At 33.1% G+C, this 27,517-nt stretch overlaps 2 protein-coding genes across 2 annotated transcripts; one reads left to right on the plus strand and one right to left on the minus strand.

Annotated features, from left to right (window-relative positions):
• Nucleotides 1–3,602: 3,602 nt before the first annotated feature.
• On the minus strand, nt 3,603–12,069 carry LOC132714099 (uncharacterized). Its single transcript, XM_060696849.1, has 3 exons — nt 11,810–12,069; nt 9,397–10,103; nt 3,603–6,622 (listed from the first exon to the last, which is right to left on the minus strand). Exons 1-3 carry the CDS (start codon nt 11,972–11,974, stop codon nt 6,394–6,396), a joined length of 1,101 nt encoding a protein of 366 aa, XP_060552832.1. The 5' UTR covers nt 11,975–12,069; the 3' UTR covers nt 3,603–6,393.
• A 7,372-nt stretch (nt 12,070–19,441) lies between these two features.
• On the plus strand, nt 19,442–24,657 carry LOC132714100 (mesoderm-specific transcript homolog protein-like; the record flags this gene model as incomplete). The annotated part of the gene is made up of 4 exons (XM_060696851.1): nt 19,442–19,750; nt 22,625–22,849; nt 23,251–23,330; nt 24,630–24,657. Coding segments are annotated over exons 2-4 (262 nt in total), but the record flags the coding sequence as incomplete, so codon positions are not given.
• Nucleotides 24,658–27,517: the final 2,860 nt, after the last annotated feature.

Genomic DNA, 27,517 nt, shown 5'->3' on the forward strand with positions numbered 1-27,517 from the left:
AATCCTTTATACAGCTTGTATATATTTATGGTATATCATATTACTGTATTATAGTATTATTTTCCATTATTTATTTTCTGTACTTTGTGATATATCTTATTGTTGTGTTTAGATTGTTGTAGAGTATTTTACATGTTACTTTTGTCTTCACAATATTCTTACAGTAATACTAATATTAATATTAATGAAATAAATTTGTTTAAATAAATGAAGTTTAGAATGTAAAATATTTTAATACAATATTGATGGAAGCCTATACTGTTTGTGTTGGTAATAAGTTGTTTATGTGGTTTTACTGATTTGACAGTTGTGTTGAAGATGTGATATCTTTTTTGTAAGAACAAATCTAACGGGTCTAAGTTTGTTTTAACTTGTACCAAAGTTGATGTGAAGTAATCTTTGGGGTTCACTGAAAAGTGTTAAAATAATTTTTCTTCTGTTTCAAGGTCTACTTAAAGGAGAAATTATTAAGGAAATTTATATGAACCTCTAAAAGAATTATTGAGAATCTGTAGTGATTTAAGTTTTCACCCTGAATTTCATTATTTTATTACTCCTTAAAGCACGAAAACTAATAAAAAATGTAAAATTTAGTTCCCCCCCCCCCATATTATTAAAAGGTATGAATCTTTATCTTATGAAATATTTTATAAAATTTATACAACAGTAAAATTATATTGGTTCCATTATTATATGGTTGATACCTGGAAAAGTTGTGACATAGAATGTCTGTTATTTAACGCACATGAATAATGTATGTAAACAGAATAAAATGTTCCGGAACAAAATATTATTTTGCTATTTTAAGTAGGGTTTCATCTGTTTAGCAAAGACTTTGTGCATGCGCCACTCGCTTTAAGGCAATTATAATTGCCATTTTCATTTCATACAAACATTTTGGAAGTATTCTTTTTTAGAATCCAACAATTACTTTTGCATCAGATATATGGCTTTATACACTTTAACTTATGTCCATACATCAGTTTTTCTGTTATATTACATAATTGTATCCTTCAAGTATGAAATCCAAACTGTTTTTTTTATGAAATTTTAACATGTTATGTTATTGTTTTTGACAAGTTTCATACATATTTCAAACAATAATTTTGAATTATAGAAAATATACACTTTTTCAAAGCATTTTTGTTGTTGTTTGCTTTAGAAAGAAGAACTAGTCACAAATATAGATATATTTTATAAGGTACCTTTATGAGAGGTAATGTTTTTATTAAACTATTTCAGAATTTAAACATAAACATGTATGTAACTTACATTTTGATGTTCCATAATTTTTCAGATATGTTTGATTATTTCTATGTTCTATATTTATCTGAAATATTCATGACAGTAATGTTAATGGAATGGCCTTTGTAAAACCAGGATTAAGTCAGGCCAGCCTGTATCCAGTAATGATAATGACAGGTCTGTTAAGTAGCAGTTTATAGATAGCCTGTATCCAGTAATGATAGCCAGGCCAGCCTATTATCCAGTAATGATAGCCAGGCCAGCCTATTATCCAGTAATGATAGCCAGGCCAGCCTATTATCCAGTAATGATAGCCAGGCCAGCCTATTATCCAGTAATGATAGCCAGGCCAGCCTATTATCCAAAATGACAATGAAAGACATGTGTTATACCAGAATATAGCCAGGCCAGGCTGTATCCAATAACTATAGACCTGTGTAATGCAGCCAGGTCAGTCTGCACTATTGTGAACTTAGCCCCTGCTGGAACTGAAAGAAAAGATTATCTTTGCCACCTTCATAAGGCTAGGTCAGCCTGAGCATGCCCACTTAGTCTGACCATGATCTATGCTGTTGACTGGCTATTATTAAATTTTAATATTGATTTCCCCTAATGACCAAATCCATTTATAAATTTCAGCAGTTTATGGGTTAGACTTTGCTCTTTGCCGTCTGCTCATTTTTACTTCTTAGATATTGTAATCCTTATAGAAAAATTTGGTTATACTTCAAAGTTTTTATGCACAGGCAAGGAAGAAAAATTTCAACTAGTGAAGATAATTTTCTTAAATATTATAAAAATCAATCATAAATGAAACAAATTGATGAAAAGAAAATTGGGGTCACTCTATGTTCTACTAGAAATGTCTTTTTTTAAAAAAAGGCAGGTATAGACGGTTGCTAAAATCCTGTGTTGCCATGGTTTATGATGTGTTGTCCAAATATTAAAAGAAATATCATTACACATCCTAATGTAAAATTATCCAACTATATGATATATATCGTAAAGTCAGATCTGTTTTAATAAACCTTATGTACAAACCAATATATGTTCTGTGAACATGATAAGTCCTTAGATATATGTAATGAGGTGTATTTAGTTAAATAAGGAATCTTGTTTTATTGTAAATTCTGGCAAGAGTTCCCAATGTGATTATGTTGTTAGGTTTAGACTGATCAAACTTACACATTTTTTTTCTATTTAAATAATTCATGTTTTTATGTACGAAGTGTATCTCATGGTTTTTATCTTTTTCAAAAATAAACATTGCCAAGAAGAACATATTTTTTGTTTCATCTCTTATCATGCAAATAAACCTACAGTATAACCAATATAATTTAGAAGCAAGTTTCTTCAGAAGAATCAGTTTAATTAAACAAGCATTTATTATCAATGTATTGCAAGCAATTCAAGAGTCCCCTACTGGTGTAAGCCCCACAAGAAATAATTGCCAGCTACACTCTGAAGGGGCATGGCCATTCCATTATGCCATTGTAGATGACATGAATGGACATTTGAGTTTTTACTTTGGCTGTATCATAGTAAGTAATGTAGGGGTGTCACGGTTAGAAAGAATGCTAACCATTTAAACAGTGATGTAATAACCATGATAAATGTTTAACCGACAATATTAATAAAATACTTAGGTGTTCAACATTAACTTTGTTTCTTTATGACAAGATATGCTATTTTGTTTGTATTTTTTGTACTCAAAATGATTACAATACATATCCAAATAATGGAGTAACCATTTTCCGCTATGGTTGATCGTATTTGATCAGATCGTGAAAAATACATTGTTGAGTACAACTAAAACACAAACAATTGTCATATGTTGTTATAAAAAAACTAAGGTAATAAATAGAATCAATCTAAAGCTTTTTCACACTTTGTCAAATACTAACCAGTACCAGTTTTTAGCTAAAAACCAACTGTACCACTTTAAACGGATAAACGTGACACACCTAAAGTATTATGTTAAGATTCCCTGCCTATAAAGGAAATTATGTTGAAACAACATATAATCAAAGATCAAATTTTCTTAGGATGAATATGAATAACTTGTGCCTCAACTTTGTTTAGTTAAAGCTTATTTGTTGGAAAGTACTTTAAAATTGATCTCAATATACAGTTTTTAGAGACGGACAGAAAGACAGATGGCCTGACAGACAGTCTGGCAGTTGGGAAAATAGTTGTATTATCAAGTTTACAAGTTTAGTTTACAAGTTTATTGAGTCAAAGGCTATATCAGGGTTCAGACAAATAACATAAAATAGTAGCATGACAAAATGGCATTGCAAACAATGTAAGTGGATATCATTACACAGTGTATTGAGGGTTTCAATGAAACAAGAAAGTTATTTGAAATATATATTTTATTTACAAAAGATTGCAGAATTCAATTTACAAAAGTTTGCAAAATTTAATAAATTGGAAATTGTCACTATTTATTGGTTTAGAATATTTTATAGCATTTTGGACTTATGAAAAAATGAAAAGAAAAGAAAGACTAATAAAATCTATAAAAATACATATAAAAGGGTAACAGTTTGAATTGTTTTTCAAAAACAAATTGTACATTCTGAAATTTAGTAAATAATGGAAACGCTGACACTCCATATACTGTAACATGTTGCTAGTTTTGTATGAACTTATCATTATACCTTATACATTTACTAAGAATACCAGTGTTCCTGTTCAACAGACCTAATTTATCAGATTATGAACGCAGCATGCTTAAGTCAATTCACACTGCACAACAGTAAGATAAGGGGCATTACTCTCTGAACAGGTAACTCGGAGTTATGGGATGTGTGTCCATCATGTAAGATAATTATAGAGAATACCAGCTCTGAACAGTCCAGCTATAAGTCCAGCAATAGAAATAATTCCATTGATTATACAAAATTTGACAGCAAATGCTTTTCAAACAGGTGTATAGAAAGCTGCATTTTCAACAAAGTTATGAAACTCAAGGGCCACAGAGTCAGTGTCAACTTATATGACTGACATATTATGTCTTAATATGTTCAGGCTATTTGTTTATTTGTTTGGGTTTTACATAGCACCTACCCAGTATATGTCATATGGCGACTTTCCAGCTTTACTGGTGGAGGAAGATGTCAGATACCCCTCTGTACATATTTCAGGCACAAACACTGGTACCGAGTAGAACCACCGATGTTCTGTAAGCTAGAAGTGAATAATTTTTTTTATTAAGAACATATTAAAGTGAACTGGTCCTATGGTAATGTTGATAGTATTGAGGATCATATGTGGCAAACTACAAAAGAATTATATATGTATGTTGTGAGTGTGAGATACATGATCAAATAAAACATATCTACTAGCATATATAGCAAAAAATAAATATTGATATTTATCATATACATGTATACCTTGCTCCTTTTAGTTCATGGTACATAACACTTCAAAACAAGAAGGAAAACAATGAACTTTCAGCATAAAAAATTGTCATCTGCTGTAACTGACTGAATGACTCGAAGAAATGTTACAACATTTCAATCAAAACAAGATGCACCACAATTAAACCAGGTTTTCAACGACCAAGTTTTGATGTGACAGCAATAAAAAGGTAAAAGTGCACTGAAGTTATTGAGTTAAGAAGCTGAATATTCTATTGTAAGCAAATGACCTTGACCTAGTGCTCCCAGATATCTAAGTGGCAATCCAAAGCTGCCACACAGCAAGTTTGGTGAAGCAAACTCAAGTTATAATGTAAAAACTGAATTTCTTTTTTAAGCAACAGTGACCTTGTTCACAGACATCTGGGTAGCAATCCCAAGTCGCTTCTTGATATAAGCTACCCACATACTAAATTAGGTGTCAATAGGTCTAAGCAAACTCAAGTTATTGAGCAAAAACTGAATTTCTATTTTTAGCAATCAAGTGACCTTGACCTTAATCATAGTCACCTTGGTAGTTATCCCCAGTAGCCTCTTGATATAAGCTATCCATACACCAAGTTTGGTGTCAATAGGCCAAAGTAAACTAAGTTAAGGAGGGGAAATTGAATTTCTATTTTAAGCAACATTGACCTTGATCAAAGACATCTCACTGGGTAGCAATCCCAAGTTGCCTCCTGATATAAGCTACCAACACACCAAATTTGCTGTCAATAGGTCACAACTAACTCAAGTTATTGAGCAAAAATTGAATTCTATTTTTAGCAATTAAGTGACCTTGACCTTAATCATTGTCACCTGGGTAGTTATCCGAAGTAGCCTCTTGATATAAGCTATCCATACACCAAGTTTGGTGTCAATAGGCCAAAACAAACTCGAGTTTGAGTGGAAACTAAATTTCTATTTTTAGTAACAGTGACCTTGACATTCATCACCGACACCTGGGCTAGCAATCCCATGCTGCCTTTTACTATAAGCTACCAACACACCAAGTTTGGTGTCAAAAGGCCAAAGTAAACTAAAGTTACTGAGCAAAAATCAAATGTTGACGCCTGCTAGCCCGCCTTCCAACTTCGGCATTACAATAACCAGTTTTCGTTGAAAACCTGGTTTCCCATATTTAATGGTGAAGATGTAGTCAGTAGATCATAGAAATGAGTAAAATGCAGTTCTATTTCAAGTAAAAATCTACAGATTTTAAATTTTAACACAAAAACTTTGTTGTTTAGGGGTATAACTATAATATGTCAATTTTGACCATCTCTCAACACTAGTCCTAAAACAATACATTGTGTAATTGTGTTGTTAGGGAAAAATGCTCTCCAAGAAAAGGTAGGGTTATTTTTGGGCCCTGTTTACATGGAAATGTGCCATTATTGTGAAAAAAGTGATGACACGAAATTAGTGATGTTGAGTATAATGCCTTTAGCACATCTGTCAATATTATAATAGAAATATTTTATAAGCATAATCCAATTGATACATTTCTATTGTTTTTATTAACATTTGAGATACTTATTGAAAATTTGCCCATTGTAGACCAATTCACTTTAAGATGCTGAAGCATGAAATTAGAGTACCACTAACACTGAAAGTAAGTTACAAAATATTGAATAAATTAGAAATAAAACAATGCTCATGGTTAAAGTTTTTACAACATTACAAATGTTAAATCTGCCATTGAACAGTGTGGAGTCAGTCATAATAATGAGGTTGGATTTATTCAGTTTTTACTTTGTATTGATTCTAATATATCATAAATAGTGTCTATGTTATTCTTTCTGTATGTACCGGTAGGTTTCATTTCATCCTTTTTAATTTCATACTTATAGCTGGGTAATAACATGTTGTCTATGGTTGCTTTTTGCCAGTCATGATGTATGTTCATATCCTGTAACACTCCAATATTTTCTACCACTGAGAAAAAATAGTTATTGTGGGCTCCTAAAAACCTGCAAACAAATTAATAAATATTAAGATATATTAACTATTTGATCAGATATATAGAAACATTTTTAAAACAAACACATATAATCTTGAATACAGCAATTTGTTTTAAAGTTTCAATAATAGCAGAAGGTAGTGAATTTAATATACAGTAAAACCAAGTACAATCTTTGAGAGACAAAATTATTGTTCATGTATTTGATGTGAGACATTTCTCTTAGAGAGTGTTAGTTTATTCTGAATTAAGTACTGTTGTACAAACAACAGAGGTGCATTGTATATTAATGCAATTTAGCAATAGTAGAAAACAGAAGTTTTGAAAATATTTATCATTTTATATGTGTATTATACAGGATGTCCACTCATTTCCTATCACAAAAATATAGGAATGTAATTAAAATATAGGATTTTCATGGCCTAAATATAGGAAAATATAAAAATAGAAATAAGAAGGCAACTCCTCCTCTAAGGTAGCATTTACTTTAGTCTTGACAAAATGCTCGAGTCTAAAATTTGACCTCTAAGTATGTCACTTTACTTCTGTTCAGTACTAATTGTGCATGAAGTATTGCCTCATATGCTAACTATTTTATCTTAAAATTGAACCTCATTTAAATTGGCAAATTGTCACACTATTGAACTGTCCACTAATTTGGGAGGAAAATGTGTAAGCGGTCAGTTGAACCAAGGTAAAGCAGTCAGTTGAACCAAGGTAAAGCATTCTGAGGGTCCCTGGTTTAAGCACCAGTCAGGCGGTACATTTATTTCGACATTTGGAACCCAACATCGGGCTGAAATGGTATATATCCCAAGGCACTGAGAAGGGGTCCCTGTATCCATACAATATGTGAGGGCAAATTTCAATGTAGCAGGGCCTTGTGAGTTTATGTCGAGAGGATTTTTTAAAGAAGATCTTACAATATTCATATGTTATAATTAAAACCCATAACAACAGGACAGAGCCAATATTGACCTAAGGGCTGTACATGTACAAGCTTGAGGCCCAAGAGACAAAGTTTCATGTCACATATCTAAGGCCTAGATTTGTTATTTCAAGAGTGTATCTTAAGCTTTTACTATATAAATGCATGTACAAAGAAAACCTACCAAACCTGAGAAACTTTTCATTGAAAATGTGTTTTGGGTAAATCATATACCCCAAGTGTTTAAATTGAAGAGTGTAGGCATTAGATACCTCACCTTGCCTTACAGTAAAGAGTAATCTAGAACTTTATAACCTAATGTGAGAAATACCCTCTCAAATAAAACAAGAGCCAAAACAAACAGGAGCCAAACCTTACTTTTTCATAAATTCAAATGCAAAAACACTGATAGAGGCCTTTATGAGTGAAGGTCTGTCAAAGATCAAGGTCATATTTTGAACAACTCAATTTTTAAAGTTTTGTCCTGAATGTTGTTCTGTCCAAGAATGAACCAAAAACAGCAAATTTCACAAATAAACAAGAGTGCAATATGCAGTGTTAATGTTTGTTTGTTAAAATATTTCCACTTTTGACAAACATAATCTAAGTAAAAAGGACATAACTCCAAAAATATTGCTTTCAGAAATATGCCCCTTGTGTAACAACTGCACCATGTCAAGATAATGACAATGCAGCGGTTATCATAGCTCTACTTTTTGTTCATACAGACATTAGCTAATAGGACCTTGAAGATAATTAATTTAAAGTTTAAAATTGTATTCACTTCAGGCAGTATAATATGTTGTCTAACATGTCATTTGGTGAAAATGTCAATTATATTTGTGCATTAGTTACTTAGAGAACTCAAAGAAATTTTCATATTTGTCCTTGACGGTCAAGGAAAGTTTAAAGTCAAGGTTATTCTTTATATAAAGACTTTGTCCAAAGTGTTGTTATGTCAAAATATGAATCAAATTTATGATAATTTCATTTAATAAATTGACTATAAAGGTTAGGGTCATTTATTGGTCAATGTCATACTCAAATTGCTTCACTTTGATGGTTTTATTTGTTAGTCTACATTTAAATCAAACCAGTCAATTAATAACACAATAATGGCAATTTTTGAAAAATTTAATGATTTTGGACTAACTGTCATAGTCATTTTAAGGTCCAAGTCTTAGCTTGAGAAATGTATGATAAGTGTTGGTTTGTCCAAGCAATCTTCAAATCCATTCATTAATAAATAAAAAGGTATGGCTATATTTAGAAAAACAATAACTATAGAGGTAAACAGCATTATTAAGGTTAAAGTTAAATCCAATTCTACCTGTTTAAAATTAATAATCAAAAGCTTGTTATGTCCAAGCACAAAAAAATGAAATAATTATAAATAAGTTTTGACCCATTTTATGAAAAGTTATTATTTTATTCTTACAGGTTGAGATAAATCTCAACATGACAGTGTTTAAATGTCCAATATCAATCAAATGCATTCTACTAATAACAAAAATTATGGCCAATTTTAGCAAAATTTAACAATTTGGTTAAGGGCATTTGAAGATCAAGGTCAACTTGAGTTGCTAAAGTTAATTGTGTTATTTTGTTTAGTAGTATGAATTGAACCTATCCATAATTATAGCAAAATTCATTAATTTCAAGGTCAAGGAAAACATCTGATTCTGTTTGACCATAAAGTTAATTTGAGCAGAAGTTTCATACACTAAGATGACCAAGAATCATCATGGTATTCCAGAGTACCCCCCCCCCTCCCCCACCACCACACTAATAACTCAGCCTAAAACTTTGGTTCTAGTGAGCTTAAAAGCTAGTTCATGTAAAAACCTTTAACATACCTTACATAATGATTTACTGGAAGTCTGGCTTTATTAATACCACGCGAGTTTAAAACAGCATTATAAGCATCATAATCGTTAGTATACATTTGATTCTCCAGAAGTAATACAGGAACACAATCATTGATCTCCTTAATATCATCTTTTACCCACGGAGTAAAAAACACAAGTCTGTCTTTTTTAAATTCATTGAAGATATGGCCGTCATGATATGACACAAGTGGAAAATCTTTCATTATGTTATCAAAAACAATTTTTGAGTCTTCATCACATTTTTCCACCTGACCACAGTTTGCAATATGGATTTTAAAAGACTGTACATGTCTTCTATTCATTTCCAAAGTAAGTCGTAAATCGTCTAATTTCCTAGGCATATTTTGTTCAAGATTCCTATTTGAAACTCCAAAGTCAATAACAAGATCTTGACTTAAATTGTAATTACACATATCTGTACTTATATCTTGAATATGTTGCCTATTTCTGACGCAGTTGTCATCAACAAGCAACATAGACTTGTCTGTATATCCATTCTGTTCTATTGCATTGATGTAAGATAACATTTCAACTTCTATTTCAGACATTCTTATCTCCATGACATATAAGTCTTTCTGTTCGGACAAGATATCTTTATAAAGAAGCATCCTCTGGTCTTTAGATGGTGATAGTACAATGTCTCTCCACAAGTAAGTATTCATTTCATATGGTACCTGAAATAAATAATTTAACATGTATCACACACACCTCTGGAAGTATTCTTGACATAAACCAAGTTTAAAGATCATGTGACATCAGATATCAGATCAAGACATATGAGTCGTGTCACGTCAAAACCAACATAATGGGTTTGCGACCAGCATGGATCCAGACCAGCCTGCGCATCCGGATCCATGCTGTTTTCTTACAAACCCTATTACAAGTAGAGAAACTGATAGCGAATTAACAGCATGGATCCTGATCAGACTGCGCGGAGGTCGCAAACCCATTATGTTGATTTTGATGTGACGCAGCTCATATTATTAATTATTCATTAACTTGCCAAGTAAATAATGTATTAATGTGTGTGTGTGAAAATGATGTCAAATTTACAATAATGAGTTTGCACTTATAATTATGAAATGACATATTTATCATGCCTATTTGTATATAACTGAAACAGAATGCTCCATCATGATTTTTCAACAAGAGGGACTTAATGGCCTTTATATTGCTGGCAAATTAATTCTTTTGATTGGACAATTATATGAAACAATTTATCTAAAAATGACATACTTAAATATAGTACTCTTTTGTGAATTGTCAAATACAATAGAAAACAACAAAGCAAACCTTGCAGAGCAATATGTTTGACAAGTGAGCAAGAGATGTCACAGAAAACAGCGAAGCTGGACTGAATAAAATACTGGACGCAGTAAGGAAGACAAAACTATGAAAAAAAAAAAATCAATTATGTATATAATTATGTATTAAGATATGGTAAAAAAAATAACTTTGTTCACACAAATTCCAAGATCAAGGGGAATAATTCTAGAAATAGACATGCTAGAGTTATGAACCTTGTCACACAACATGTGTGTAATGATAAGAAATATATATTTAAAGTTTTAAGTTACTGTAGATACCTTAAAAAGTAAAGAAGTTATAATATTTCTTAAAGAAAATCCTAAATTCAAAGAGAGATAAATCTGTAAATATTGCTTCAAGAGTTATGAACCTTGTCACTTAAAATGTAATTGATGATTTGAAGTTCGAGGTAGATACCTTTAAAACTAATAAGTTAAAAATAGCAAAAAAATAACATTATTCTAGTAAAAAAAACTAAGTTTATGGGGAGATAATTCTTGCAATATTGGTGCTAGAGTTATGAACCTCTTGTCACATTAATGTGGTTAATGATATGATACATATATTTGAAGTATGAAATTGATCCCTTTTGAAATAAATAAGTAACAGTAAAAAATAATATTTTTTAGGAAAATTCTAAGTTCAAGGGGAGATAAATCTGAAAATATTGATGCTAGAGTTATGAACCTTGTAACATAAGATGTGGTTGATGATAAGGAACATATATTTGAAGTATGAAGTTCATCCCTTAAGAAATAAAGAAGTAACAGTAAAATATAGTATTTTTTAAGGACAATTCTAAGTTTTAGGGGAGATAAATCTTAAAATATTGGTTCTAGGGTTATGCATCTTGTCACTTAAGATGTGGTTGATGATAAGGAATATATATTTGAAGTATGAAGTTCATCCCTTAAGAAATGATAAAGTTATAGTGAAAAATATTTTACTGCATCAAAACTTTAATCTGAAATCTGGACGCGGACGTCGACGCATGAGCCAGTAGGACAGCTCTCCATATCCTTCATATAGTTGAGCTAAAAATGATCAAAACGTTATGGGATTATCAACATACCTCATGCTCTCCAGTAGCTTTCAAAATTTCATACTCCATCTGTAAACGTTTCAAACGCTTCATTTTATTTGGGCCGAGAATGAAATGATTTTGGAAACTTCTCTTATTGTTTATTGACATCTTATACCTGTAGTAATCCGGGCTGTAGCGGGTTTTATCATACATTCTATATCTACTTGTACTGAAAAACGCACAGCTACCTCTTTTAATAAAGTCAATTACAGTGGTTCTGCAACAAGGACTTGTTACGACCTTTCCAATGGGTGGCATCATTTACAGATTCACTGAAAATAAACAATATCCTATTTTAATTTCATGTTTTTTAACTGCTGGGTATTGAACAAGAATTTGTAAAAAGTTACCAACATCCCAACCTAAGGGAAGTTTTGGTATGTGTCAATAGAAATACTTTCGAGCAATAAGCACATAGAAGAAGCATTATTAAAGCACATAAAAGAAGCAATAAGCACATAAAGGAAGATAATTTGAAAATTATTTACTTATTATCTCTCAGGTTGGATTTTACGTTGCACCCACACATAGAGGTCATATGACAACTTTCCAGCTTTACTAGTCAAGAAACACCTAGTGTGACAATCTCTGCATTATTACAGGCATGAATGGGCTCCTGAGTAGTAACTTTCAATTGGGAATTTTTTACTGTGGATTGGGAAATATTATACTATTAAAAGTCTATTTTCAATTGGGAATATGACCGAATATCAGCTATAAAATAAGTAAAAAATATCCCTGTACTTTCAAAAATTATATAGTGTATTTCTGGGACTTCATATCTACTTTAAATACTAAGAAAAAATAAAAATACATGATGTCACTTGTCTTTCTAAAAAATTTGATTATTCATCAGTAAACTATATTTTTTTTTGAAGAGGGATTAATATCAAATTATTAAAACTGATAAAAGCTTTTATCAAGGGAAATGAGAAAATATATAAAAACGACTTGACTATTATATTTGACGATGCTGTATTTTACTTTACAACAGATAATGACATCATTTGTAAAAAAAATATTTGAAAAATCAAATGACAGAAAAATATGTGAAATATAAGAAATTAAAATGATAATCCATCTTTAGTTAACCATACAAGGCCCATTTTACAAAGTGAAAAAAAGAGAAATAACTGGGAAAAATACATGGCACAGTTAAATAACATGGCAATGTCATGAACTTTGTATTGATAAGTACAAATATGTGGAAAATATGACCCAGAACATCCAACTTGCCAGTTAACCTTATCCATATTCAAAGTGCTGAAAAAGGGCAATAATTTTACTTGGGACAAATGGAAACGATAGTTATGCAACATGCCAAGATTATGTACTTTGTGTTGATTAGTGTGTAAATTATAAAGCCATTCATGATTGGTACAGGTAGAACTTATGATTTTAGACTATATGTGTTTATTACCCTTCCAGATTTTTCCGCCTTTTTGATTGGATATTGATCACCCGAAAGAAATTGATATAACCGAGCCAGACGGGTAATATAAACACTAAATTTCCCCGTTGGGTACCCAACGTTGTAAATGACATGCGCTGAGGTGATGCGCGTACGGTTCGATTTTACGAGGTGTAAATTCCGATTTACAAGCACTTTTTAACTGTCAAATGATAAATATTTACCAAAGTAGAGTAATGATACAAATTCCCATCAGTATTGAAAACAAATATGACCTTGTGAAAGCTTGATATTAATTACAAAAAAAAGTGCTTTCAATAGACTACTCCTTTTCTCTTGTTTACATTCGTTAGGTACGGGAAAAATACGTCATGTATTTATGTGACGATTCATGTTGTGATGAAGAGGTACCCTAAAGGGAATCTTATTTCGACGTTTCATTTGAAACAGCAATGATTTTTTAAAAAGTCGTCTAAACTCGGCAGGGGAAGGGTAATAAAATTATTATTTTGGTTTTGGAGTGATATATGTGGATATATTACCTGCCAAGATAAAATATATTTATATCACCCGAGCCATTAGGCGAGGGTGATATAAAATCTTAGCAGGTAATATATCCACATATATCACTCCAAAACCAAATTAACATATAATATATCTAAAATAAAATCAAATAAAAAGTAATTAAAGAAGATAGAATTCTATACCAATCAATGAAATTTTCAGCGTCAGTTCTAGTTTGGCGCCGCCATATCTAATGAAACTCAATGATAATTGGGGGGGGGGGGGATTAATAATAATAAATAATTTTCAGATTAATAATAACCATCGAGTGTCCAAGTGAAAACAGAAGCAGTGCATGAAATATAGAATGACACCTTTAAACGAAAAAATGAAAGATTTTTTTACCGACTTCCCCATTCATAGGCTTTGCCTAATTTCAATTTATTTATAAAATAACATGACTTAGACGGCTTTAACTTTAATTCATTCCATTGAAATGGGCAGTTGAGATTTATCTAGGTTATATTTCGGTTCAAACACCAATGATAAGAAATTGTATATTTGGGTATGTTTGGTTATATTTTAGTGAAAATATATAAATTATATTATATTGTATTCATAATCAAAACAGAATTTTTTAAGTATAAAATATCTATACAGTAAAAACACTGAAAACTGGGCCCTGTCCAGACTTGACCAAAAGTCTGGTTTTTAGAGGTTTTATACATTTATTGATGATTATGATGATGTGTTTGAACAATGAATTTATTCAATCATTTTGTATTTACGTTTCAACCCTTTGTCTAAGTCATTTTTAATTTCTTTTTGCAATAAATGTCTTAAGTAGTTTTATTATGTAAATCCATGAATATAATTCAGAAAATCAGAAATTAAAACAAGAAGGACATGATGGCCCTGAGTCGCTCATCTTTTTAGGGTTGGAATGTCAATATTTCCTAATATTAAATTTAAGCAAAGAATATGTTTAAACAATAATTTTAAGAAATGCCATGACCTGGGAAATTTAAGCTTTAGCTTAAAGGGAGACACAGGCAAAATTTTCATTTCTTAGTTTTGAATTTTTCATTCATTATTCTGTAAATGCCCTCGGACGCCGAAGCATCCCCCTTTGATACTAATAGCTCACACTTAGCCTTCGGCTCTGGTGAGCTAACAACACATTGTCTGAAATATATCATATTACCTTTTCATTGGCTTTGAAATATGTAATTAATGAAATTTAGTATTACTATTTTTGCATATAATTGATATCCAAACAAAGTTAACTTCAAGATCAAAATTTACAGCAAAACAGGAATCATTTAACAAAAGTCCAAACTCTTTTAGACATTTTATATTTTAAAAAATAATACATTAAAACACTTTTGAAAAATCATATCTATACAAGGAAAGACACAAATTTGATGAAAGAGCTACAATTTAATTCACAATAAGAAAATAACACACACTGACCAAAAGTGTTTTTACACCAGCATAGATAAAAGGAGATGACTAGTAACTGGCAATTGAACATGTCACCTGTTGAGATTATGTTTAGATCTACATTAAAGTACACAGAAAGTTGATACTTAAAATTGCTGTCCTGTTTTCAGAGGATTTTTTTATGCATGTTTAGCATTAGAAGCCATAGAAAATCTTCCCGTTTTCGGAATTCAGAGGCTCTGGTTTTCAGAGGAATTTTTTCAATGAACATAAAGGGAGAAAATGTGGGACTTTTAAAATGGTCTGGTTCTCATAGGATTTGGTTTTGGGTCTGGTTTTCAAAGTTAGTACTGTATTTAGTCATTTGGGCGATATTTGGGCAATATTTGGGTGTATTTGGGTATTTCCTGCTGCTTGTTTTTACCACAGGTGTTTGGCGTGTTGATTGGTCACTACAACATCCCCCCCCCCTTTTACCCACTCTACAACCCTCCTACCTCTGCAGTATTTTTTAAATTTCATTCTGAATAGGTTTTAAAATTTGATATATGCTTTTCATACCATTTACTTCATACCCCACACAAAAAGAAAGTAATAATAAAAAATGATACCTCATTCACAATAGATATAATGATCAGGATTATTGGGTCTCAGATATTCAAAATAATCAGAATCAAACTTTATTTACTTTAATACACTTATTTTATATGATATATTTATTTGCTCATTATGAAGATGTTGATTTATATGTCATGATTGTGACCCATTAATTGGAAATAAACTCTATTCTATAATATTCTATTCTATATTCTTTAACCCTTTCGATTGTTTAAATTTTGCACAAAGCACTGCTAGGCGAAGGATTATGTGCCCGAAAAGTAAATATTAAGGTCATTTGATATTGACATTTGACCTTGTGACCCCAATATAGATATGGATCTTTTATTCTATTCTATATTCTATGCTATATTCTATAACCCTTTCGATTGTTTAAATTTTGAACAAGAGCACTGCTAGGCGGAGCATTATATGCCCGAAAAGTAAATATTAAGGTCATTTGATTTTGACCTTGTGACCCCAATATAGATATGGTTCTTTTATTCGATATAGACAATCATCTGCACGCCAAATGGAACTTAAGTTATGCTCCAGAAACCACAATTTTAAGTTTAAAGATCATTGTGACCCTGACCTTTGACCTTATGACCCTTAAATCAAAAGGGGTCATGTATTGGACTGTTCATCCTATAAAATGTTACAGCTGTAGGTTGATTAATACTTAAGTTATTGAGCGAAAACTATTTTCAGTTTAAAGGTAATAGTGACCTTGACCTTTGACCTTGTGACAAAAAATTAATAAGGGTCTTCTTCTTAATATTGACAATCATCCTATGAAGTTTGAACACTGCGGGCCAAATGGAACTTATGCTCCAGAAACCACAATTTTAAGTTTAAAGATCATTGTGACCCTGACCTTTGACCCTTAAATCAATAGGGGTCATGTACTAGACACGACTGCATATATATATTTAGTAAAGGATTAAAGGTATACAACTTGCTGCTCATTTTTTAGCAAACATTTTGTTGCATACCAGGATTGTTTTTCCAGTATTTTGGGAACATGACCCATACCCATGGCAATGGGAATTTCAGCAATGTTTTGGAAAAGGAAGTGGCAAGCCGTACCAGCCGCTAGGGCTAGCTAAAAGTTCTAGCCGTATGCGAGTCATGTCTGCTAGCCAGGACAAACAGTATTGGCTAGCCGTACGGCACTTTTCAAAATTATATGGAAGTCGAAAATGCATATGTTATTTTATGAATTTTAGCAACTTTTCGAATTACAAGATAACGATAAAAGCCGATGTACTCTGATTGAAAATGGAAGCGTAGATTGGTGTCCTGCGCACTTATATAGGAACCATAATAGAAAGGGGGAACCAGAATAAACGGAAGCAGTGTATAAAATACCGAATGACAATTTTAAAACGGAAAATGTAAAATAAAAATGAACGATTATTTTAATCTATCTTACGGTAAAGGAAAATCGAGCTCGCTTTGAGGCTTTGCCTTTTTCATATTATTTTTTACAAAATGGCGGAGCATATTTATGAAAGTGAACACACAAGGAAAAATGTGGGGACTTGGTTAAAATCCTCGTTTAACATGTTTAAAGAAACAAAAAAATATATGCATTTTTAACTTTCATATAATTTTGAAAAGTGCCGTACTACTAGACAATACAGTGTGTCCTGGCAACTCGTATGTGACTCACGTACAGCTAGAACTTTTGGCTAGCCGTACAGGCCTGTACAGCTAGCCACTTCCTTTGTAAAAAATGCATGACTGAAATTTTCAGTGATTAAATGATTTTTTTGTGGGGTATGAAGGATATTGAAAAGCATATAATCAATTATCAAAACATATGTCACGTTTCAGAACAGTTCACTATTTAAGGGAGAAGATGTATAAGCAGTCGGAAGAGCAGCGGAAATGTATGCGAAGGGTCAGGTCACGTGTTTGTGTCCCGGTATCACAGGCTGCACATTTTTCTCACCCTGCAACACATATTCCAAATGAAAAATACTGCAGATTACATTGTTTTGGAAATGTAGGAGTGTTAAATAAAGAGTGGGTAAAAGAATATGTGTGTGTGTGTGTGGGGGGGGGGGGGGGGTGACCAATCCCACACCTGTGGTTTTTATTATAGAGTAATCCAAATATTTATACGGGGAAGTCAAAGACCGGCCCGCGAAGCGGGTCCGGGCTTTGGCTTGCCCGGCTATAGACTACACGTGTACATTTAAAAGAAAATCAAATAAAAAACAATTAAAAAATATACTGGTTTGGGAGATAAAGTCGGCCGAAAATCAGTGTTTTCGGGGCATATTTCATTTATTTGTTTACGTATTAAATGAATCTTGCACCATAATAAACTTCAGCTCTGCGATTTTCCGGTATCACCATAAAAGTTATATTTAGAAACATAACGGGTAATTTTGAGAGGCCCTGGAAGAGGTACGTAAAAAGGATATTTTTAACACGCGCGAGTAGATAATTCCGGCTCTTTGTTTTTCTTCTTAAATGAGTAAGTTAAAACGTAAAATAACATGTTTAGACATTTTATTATTTCTTTGCTGTTCATTTATGTCAAATAGAAAATATTTGTTTCCAAAATTGTTGAGCATTACGTTAGTATAATGAATATCTATGATAACACGATATTTATATGCAACGTACTATGTAACATATAAATCATTTTTACGTAAAAACACATGCATTATCATTTATTAACGTATAACAAAATATATAAAGAATTAGTTATTCAAATTTATTTTTGCTTTGTTTAACAGAGTGAAGAAGAAATTAATTTAGTGGTATTCAACTTACACATTAACATATAAAAGGAGCATTTAACATCAGTCTTTCAATTCACTTCCATTCCACTTAAAGATAACAGTTGTGAAATCAGCCTTTTTCTGAGTTAGCAAGACAAAAGTGAGTCTGAATTTCATCTACAAAATGTATACGTAAACGTCGTCACCTTTACCGGAAGTCGGTCAATATATAAAAGTACCCCTGTGCGGGCCTCAAAATGAGCATCTGCTGCACATGCGCACAACAATGGGATTCCCGTACTTTTTATAGGCATGTTTTGTAAACAAACAGGTAAAAGTCTGTGTTATTTTTTAAATATCTTACCAAACTTGACAGAATTTCCATATATTGTCGAATTCTAGCGATAGTATGAGATGGTGAGCTTGATTAGATTAAAAATTCCGATAACTCGATTTAATTATAAAAAGCCGAGTTTATCAACCAGCCGAAGTTATCTCCCCAACCAGTATAGAATTCTATACCTATCAATGAAATTTTCAGTGTCAGTTCTAGTCGGGCGCCGCCATTTACAATGTAACTCAATGATAATAGGCGGGGTATTCCGATATCGGAACAAATCTCAACTTTTCGGATAAATGATAATCGTCGAGTGTTCCGAGTGAAAACGGAAGCGGTGCATGTAATACCGAATGACACCTTTAAAACGGAAAGAATGAAAGGAATTTTTAACGACTTCCCCGTTCATAGGCATAGCCTAATTTCATATTACGTAACCGCGGATTTGAAGCTATTTTTTACATGGGTCAAATCCGATAAACGTCAAACTGTAAGATGTCTTTCAATGAAGGACTAATTATAGCCAATATAGGGCCGAATTGACCCTTCACCACTAATTTCTTTTATGTTTTGTCTATTGTCACGGAGGAACTGGTGAGGGGGTAACTTCTGTCATTCATTATTATCTACCTTTATCGTTATATTTTCAAAACAACATCAGCTATCAGCTTTCCCTTCTTTGAGTTGAACTGTCGAAAGAAAATAAAACTTAAAACATGGGCGCAGCCATATTGAAAAGGGAGATAAGTCCGCGGCGATAAATCAATCGGCAATAATTTCATTATCCGAAGACTGACGGAAAGGGCCGAAAAGTTGCGATTGAGATTGGGAGGATGTTCCGAATGAACGTGCTGTAAACCTTAGAAAAATCCAATTACAACAACAACCAATAGACAAAGGTTAAAATTAGTGTAACATGGTTGATATTAACTGCTTTAGAAATCGTAATTGATTAATATCATGAAAATTACTAAGCTTTTTACCATTAAAAAGAAAAGTAAGAATTAAAACTTGAAAAGAGATAATTTGGAAAGTAACTCAGACAGTAATCACTGCTAAACCCCTGAATGAAAATGAAAGTAACGTAGAAGATCAACACGTAAATTTATCACATTTTTTTAAAATATTGAACCACCAAAACTTAGTATGATTCAAAGGCTTTACGAAATTACGACGATTTACAGACAGTTTACCCCTCTGACACTTCACCCTAGGCCATTATTTTGTAGACACTTCAGTTCAGACCTCGGGCAGTTCACCCCTCTATTTAAGAATGGTGATTGAGGCACTTCACAAGTTTAAACCATTTTACAGACTGTTTTGTCCTTTTTGTAAAATGTTTTTGTAAACTGTTGAAATAAGTTTAATTAGTGGCGGCATGGCCAAGTGGTTAACGCTTGGGACTAGTAATCTAATGACCGCTAGCCGCACGGGTTCAAACGCTGTCAGGGGCAAGTCGTTGTTTCCTTGAGCAAGAAACTTTACACTCATTGCTCAGTACTGGTTGGTTCCAGGAACAGATTCGAAAGTGTGTCTATAAGCTTATAGCTTCCTGCACAATCAAACTAAAAATAAATTCTGTATAAACCAAGTTTAATTAGCTATATGACAGATGCAGACATACCTAATAGTAATACATTGAACTTCATATTATTAAAGTAACTTTAACAGTTTATTCAAATTATTGTTAACCGTAAGTAATCTGTCCATTACACTATAAACATTATACTTTTCCACATTTTTTTTTTCATTTTTAATCTCTATAAATATTCTTGGACAAAATCAAGTATGGTCTCCCTACACTAAAATTCAAATAGATCAAATTAAAAATGTCCAATGAAGAGCAGCCCGATGGATCAAGCTGGATTATGGTCAGACTTCTATCGTCACGGACATGCTTCACTCCTATATTATATACTAAGCTTCATAAACTGGAACCCAGACATATAGATGCTAGGTTATCTTTTTCTATAAGATCCATCATGGTCTGGTTGTTTACAGTCTGTACAGTGTTATTTTCCAGTCTTCTGTCCGAGGCCGGGGCTTTTGAGTTGTAAAAAGTAGCATCATAATGTTATTATTTGTTAAGATATTCCTATTCTACACTGTTGAAATTTAGCTACTAAATGGGGAATTATGTAATGTTATGTTATGTCATCTTTATGTCAACAAATTTTAAATTGGCTTCATAAGACATTTAGATATAAAATAATAAACTTGAATGTTGATTGTTATGTTGTCTCAAAGTGTTCAGGTCCTGACTAGTACATTGTATACAGTATAAACATCAACAAAATAACAAATTGTAAAAATTAAGATAATTAAACATCTATCTTATCTTTGATATAAAAAAGTATTTTGTATATATGTTACCCTTAAATTCAATAATAAGCCACGGCTTATTTAAATTTTGGTAAGAAATTTAGTGGCATATTTTCGAGGAATACCTATTTTCAAGGCCGGTATATTTTTAAGTTGAGTGTAATATGTAAACATAGATAAAGTCTGTATACAGTAGCTAGCATGTTAGCTTTCGAGGTAATGAAATAAATAAATATTCCTACATGATTCATCAGATTTATTAACCTTTAAATTGACTCCAATGAAGTTTTTTGACATGGTGGGACTGGAAATAATTTTTAAGATTAATTCTCCTAGACAAATAACTTGTGTGTAAACCTTCAGATCAACTGCTCATTCAGGTTTTTCCAGAATAATTATGTGAACTGTGAAAAATGACAAAATTTGAAAGTGTTGCAGTGCCTTTTAACTCAAATCTGGATAGGAATAGATCAAAAATAAAATTTTTAATTTATGTCTGAGGTTTATTTCTTGATTTTCATATCTTTCTGTTTTAACTGCCCAAGCTGATCTATGTAAAAATTCAAAAAAATATGTTTTAGGCTTTTGGACTTCAGTGAAGTTCTTTTATTAATCTACTAGATCTTGTAATGGATTGCCATACTATGGAAACATACTAGCAGTCAGTTCAGATTTAAGGGATTTCATTGTACCAAATAGAAAAAAGTTAGTAATACAATGTATACTCAACATCACTAATTCCGCGTCATCATTTATCTCACGGTAATGGCATATTTTCATGTGACCATTGTTATAATTGGTCAGAATTGACATATTTTATTCAAACACCTTAACAACAAAGTTTTTGTGCAAAATAATTTAAATCTATAGATTTTTATGTAAAACTGAACAACATTTTACAAACTTCTGCCAAAAACAACAATAGTCCATTAAATTTGTGCATACGTCTGAAACAATCATCATTTTCTAAATGTTCTTGTTTGTTGAAAAAATAAATTTTGAGTTACAATGTAAAAATACTTTTAATATTTAAAATTATGCAAAATAACTTAAAGAAATTTTAACTAAAACATGAAAAATCTGAAATAATACACCATTATCGCGAGGTAAATGATGACATACTGTTTTCAAAATGGCCGACACACGGTTTACATCTGACCAATTAAAACTAATTTTGATTGAATATATTGTTGTTTCCTTGTGTCATATAGCAGAAAAATGACTAAATGATACAGTTTATGACAGTTTTTGTAGTGTTAGTTTATTGTTTGTGTTCTTTATTGTTTTAAAGTGTTAAGTACCGTGAACTAAGTGGAGCACAGTATAGTATTAACTACAAAGCTATGATATATGCAGTCTGGTGGCAAAGCTTGATCACTTCTGGTTCAATTAAGTCAATCAAGTGCTTACTGATAAGAAGATTGATAAAAAAACATTCTTTTTCTTTCCAGATCATCAAGACATACTTTCGTCAAGAAGACTTTATTGAAGCCATAGACTAAAATCTACATCTTAAAACAAAATGGGATACATGATGATTTTGTGGATTATTCTTGTAACCGTAGTTACTGTATATTACTTGAACATTCCACCACCAGAACTATCCCCACGGCTCAAGACCTGGTACAAGAAAGGCAACTTTATGAAATATAAAGAATTTGATATTTTCTACATAGGTAAATCATGTTACAGCTAATTTGTACCTGCTGACTTTTTGTAATGGACTAAATGTCCAGCTTTTATTTTTGGAACAGTCCATTATCAGTTTTGTGGATATTAAGATGTAATTTAAAGTTTAGTCAGCCAACACTATAGAGCCTGGTCAGGCTGCACGTAAGTGCAGGCTGGCCTGACTTGTTACTAGTGCCAAAAACTTGTCACTGTTTGAGCAAGAGAATTGTTAATTCAATCTACCCACCTTTAGATGAGTATTATTTTGTCTCTCAAAATATATTAAAGTCCCAACTCTGTATAACTACCACAAAATGACTGCACATCTGTGAGCTATATTATCAATTTATATAAATGGTAATATTATATGTTGATGTAAATATGTATTTTCTCTTTTTCTACACAGATGAAGATGGTATTTTAACAGATGACAGCACACTGTTGTTGATTCATGGTTTCCCAACTTCAAGTCACGATTGGATAAAGGTTTGGTCAATTTCTCTAAATAGTTTATCTTAACTTTAAAAATGAAGTCTTTATAAATCCTCCCCTAAGAAACTAAAATGCCCAGAGCTAAGATATTTGGCAGGTATTTATATCTGGGATCACTTACATTTAGTTTACTCAGACTTACATAGAAAACAGACTTGAAAAAATGGTCATTGGTGACCGAACGGTTAAGTACATCAACTGTAAACGACTGTCCCCTCATGCTATGGGTTCAAATTGCACCAGGGACTTCAGACTCTTTTGTGTGAGAAAGCTATCCAGCTTGGTTACAGAACATTGATGGTTCTTCTAAGGTGTCTTTTTGTTCTGAAATAATGCATTGAAGGACACATGAGGATTCCTCGAACAGTATTGCTGGAAAGTTGCCATATGACCTTTACATAGTTGTGCCATGTAATACTCAACAAAAAAAAACAACAAATTTTGATATGTAGCACTATTTTTTTGTTCTTTAAAACGTTGTATAAAGCTTACAAAACATATATAATTTTGCTTAAGCTGGTGCTAGGGGGCGTGGACGGTAACTTATATTTTCCAGTATCATACATGAACTGACTAGATCAAACCAAGCCTTCAACATTTCAATTTTGTCATTTTAGGTGTTCTTTAGAGCATTTTTTGTCTATTTTTGTATGATGTAAAACCCAATATAAAAATCCCTGCTTTGTTGATCACATAGATTAGATAGACGTGTAATTGACTTATATAGGAAACTATATTTAAATATTTTTGTATGAAACTTCAATTGCCCATAGCTTAAGTTGTCATTTTTATGATGCCCGGTGGATCTTTTTTCACAATTTGTGGAAATCATGCTAATGGGGGCCAGAAATTGTCCCACCCTGTGGGTCAACTATTTTACATCTCCCAGAAATAAAATGATTAGAGCTTTAATATTAGGTATGTAGCACCATTTTTTAAACCTTTACAAAATCTGCTTGTGTAAAATGACAATACCAAAGGCTTAGACATGTGGGCTTGTAGTATTGCCTTGTTGACTTCTACAAAGTTACCGTAATAATTGCCCCCGGGTAAAAAAGACCCAACTGCAAGGTCACTTAGTTTGAAATTTCTCAGAATCTACAACGACCCAGGGTATTTAAAAATCAATAAGAAAGACCCAGAAAATGACAAGATCATAGCTATTAATCAGCATGTACATGTAGCTTTACTTTGTGGTCCTGCAACATAATTTATTATTAATGACATAACTTAGAACTTAGGATAGGGTATGTTTGTGTTTTCATAACCATTTGTTTTGCTTTTTCTCTCCAGATTTTGGATGATATGAAGGAACAGTACAGTAGGCATTATTTATACCTGATCATGCCTAGGCTTTGGATTCACAGATAAACCTGTAAGTATTCTGCCATCACTGTGCATGTCCTGCATGACAAAATCCTTTTACAACCATCACAATGGCAAAATGATCATGCTAAAAAACCACCACAATGCTACAACCATTAATGTTAAATTCATCACTATACTACAACAATCATCAAGCTACAACCTTCACTATGCTACAACTATCACTATGCTACAACCACCACTATGCCTACAACCATCACTATGCTACAATTATCACTATGCTACAACCATCACTATGCTAAAACCATCCACTATGCTACAACCATCAACATGCTACAACCATCACTATGCTACAACCATCACTAGGCTACAACCATCACTATGCTACAACCATCAACATGCTACAAACCATCACTATATGCTACAAACCATCACTAGGCTACAACCATCACTATGCTACAACCATCACTATGCTACAACCATCACTAGGCTACAACCATCACTATGCTACAACCATCACTATGCTACAACCATCACTATGCTACAACCATCACTATGCTACAACCATCACTATGCTTACAAACCATCACCATGCTACAACCATCACTGCAGGCTACAACCATCACCATGCTACAACCATCACCATGCTACAACCATCACCATGCTACAACCATCACCATGCTACAACCATCACCAATGCTACAACCATCACTATGCTACAACCATCACCATGCTACAACCATCACTATGCTACAACCATCACCATGCTACAACCATCACTAGGCTACAACCATCACCATGCTACAACCCATCACCATGCTACAATCCCATCACCATGCTAAACCATCACTAGGCTACAACCCATCACCTAGGCTACAACCATCACTTAGGCTACAACCATCACCATGCTACAACCATCACCATGCTACAACCATCACCATGGCTACAACAATCACCATGCTACAACCATCACTATGCTACAACCATCACCATGCTTACAACCATCACTAGGCTACAACCATCACCATGCTACAACCATCACTAGGCTACAACCATCACTAGGCTACAACCCATCACCATGCCTACAAACCATCACCATGCTACAACCATCACCATGCTTACAACCATCACTAGGCTACAACCATCACCATGCTACAACCATCACTAGGCTACAACCATCACTAGGCTACAAACCATCACCATGCTACAACCATCACCATGCTACAACCATCACCATGCTACAACCATCACCATGCTACAACCATCACTATGCTACAAACCATCACCATGCTACGAAACCATCACTAGGCTACAACCATCACCATGCTACAACCATCACCATGCTACAAACATCACCATGCTACAACCATCACTAGGCTACAACTCCATCAACTTTGTTACAACTATCACTATTATGCTACAACCATCACTATGCATACAACCAGCACTTTGTTACAACCATCACTATTGCTGCAACCTTCAACATGCTACAACCATCACTATGCTACAACCATCACCATGCTACAACCTTCACTATGCTACAACCTTCACTATTGCTACAACCATCATCATGCTACAAACCATCACTATGCTACAACCAGATCACCATGCTACAACCATCACTATGCTACAACCATCACCATGCTACAACCTTCACTATGCTACAACCATCATCATGCTACAACCATCACTATGCTACAACCATCACCATGCTACAACCATTCCCATGCTACAACCCATCACCATGCTTTACAACCATCACTATGCTACAACCATCACCAAATGCTACAACCCATTCACTAGGCTACAACCATCACCATGCTACAACCATCACCATGCTACAAACATCACCATGCTTACAACCATCACTAGGCTACAACCATCACTTTGTTACAACTATCACCTAATGCTTACAACCATCACTATGCTACAACCAGCACTTTGTTACAAACCATCACTATGCTGCAACCTTCAACATGCTACAACCATCACTATGCTACAACCATCACCATTTGCTACAACCTTCACTATGCTACAACCTTCACTATGCTACAACCATCATCATGCTACAACCATCACTATGCTACAACCATCACATGCTACAAACCATCACTATGCTACAAACCATCACCATGCTACAACCTTCACTATGCTACAAAAAAACCATCATCATGCTACAACCATCACTATGCTACAAACCATCACCATGCTACAACCAATCACTATGCTACAACCAATCACTATGCTACAACCATCACCATGCTACAAACCATCACTATGCTACAACCAGCACTTTGTTTACAACCATCACTATGCTTGCAAGCCTTTCAACATGCTACAACATCACTATGCTACAACCATCACTATGCTACAACATTCACTATGCTACCAACCATCACTATGCTACAACCATCACCATGCTTACAACCTTCACTATGCTACAACCATCATCATGCTACAACTTTCACTATGCTACAACCATCATCATGCTACAACCATCACTATGCTACAACCATCACCATGCTACAACCATCACTATGCTACACCCAATCACTATGCTACAACCATCACTTAGGCTACAACCATCACCATGTACAAACCATCATCATGCTACAACCATCACTATGCTACAACCATCACCATATGCTACAACCCATCACTTATGCTACAACCATCACTATGCTTACAACACATCACTTAGGCTACAACCATCACCATGCTACAACCATCAACATGCTTACAACCATTCACCATGCTACAAACCAACCATGGCTCACCATGCTACAACCATCACCATGCTACAACCATCAACATGCTACAACCATCACCATGCTACAACCATCAACCATGCTACA

This window comes from Ruditapes philippinarum, unplaced genomic scaffold (genome assembly GCF_026571515.1).
Source record: "Ruditapes philippinarum isolate M1 unplaced genomic scaffold, ASM2657151v2 ctg2778_1_1_1_1, whole genome shotgun sequence".
NCBI lineage: Eukaryota > Metazoa > Mollusca > Bivalvia > Venerida > Veneridae > Ruditapes > Ruditapes philippinarum.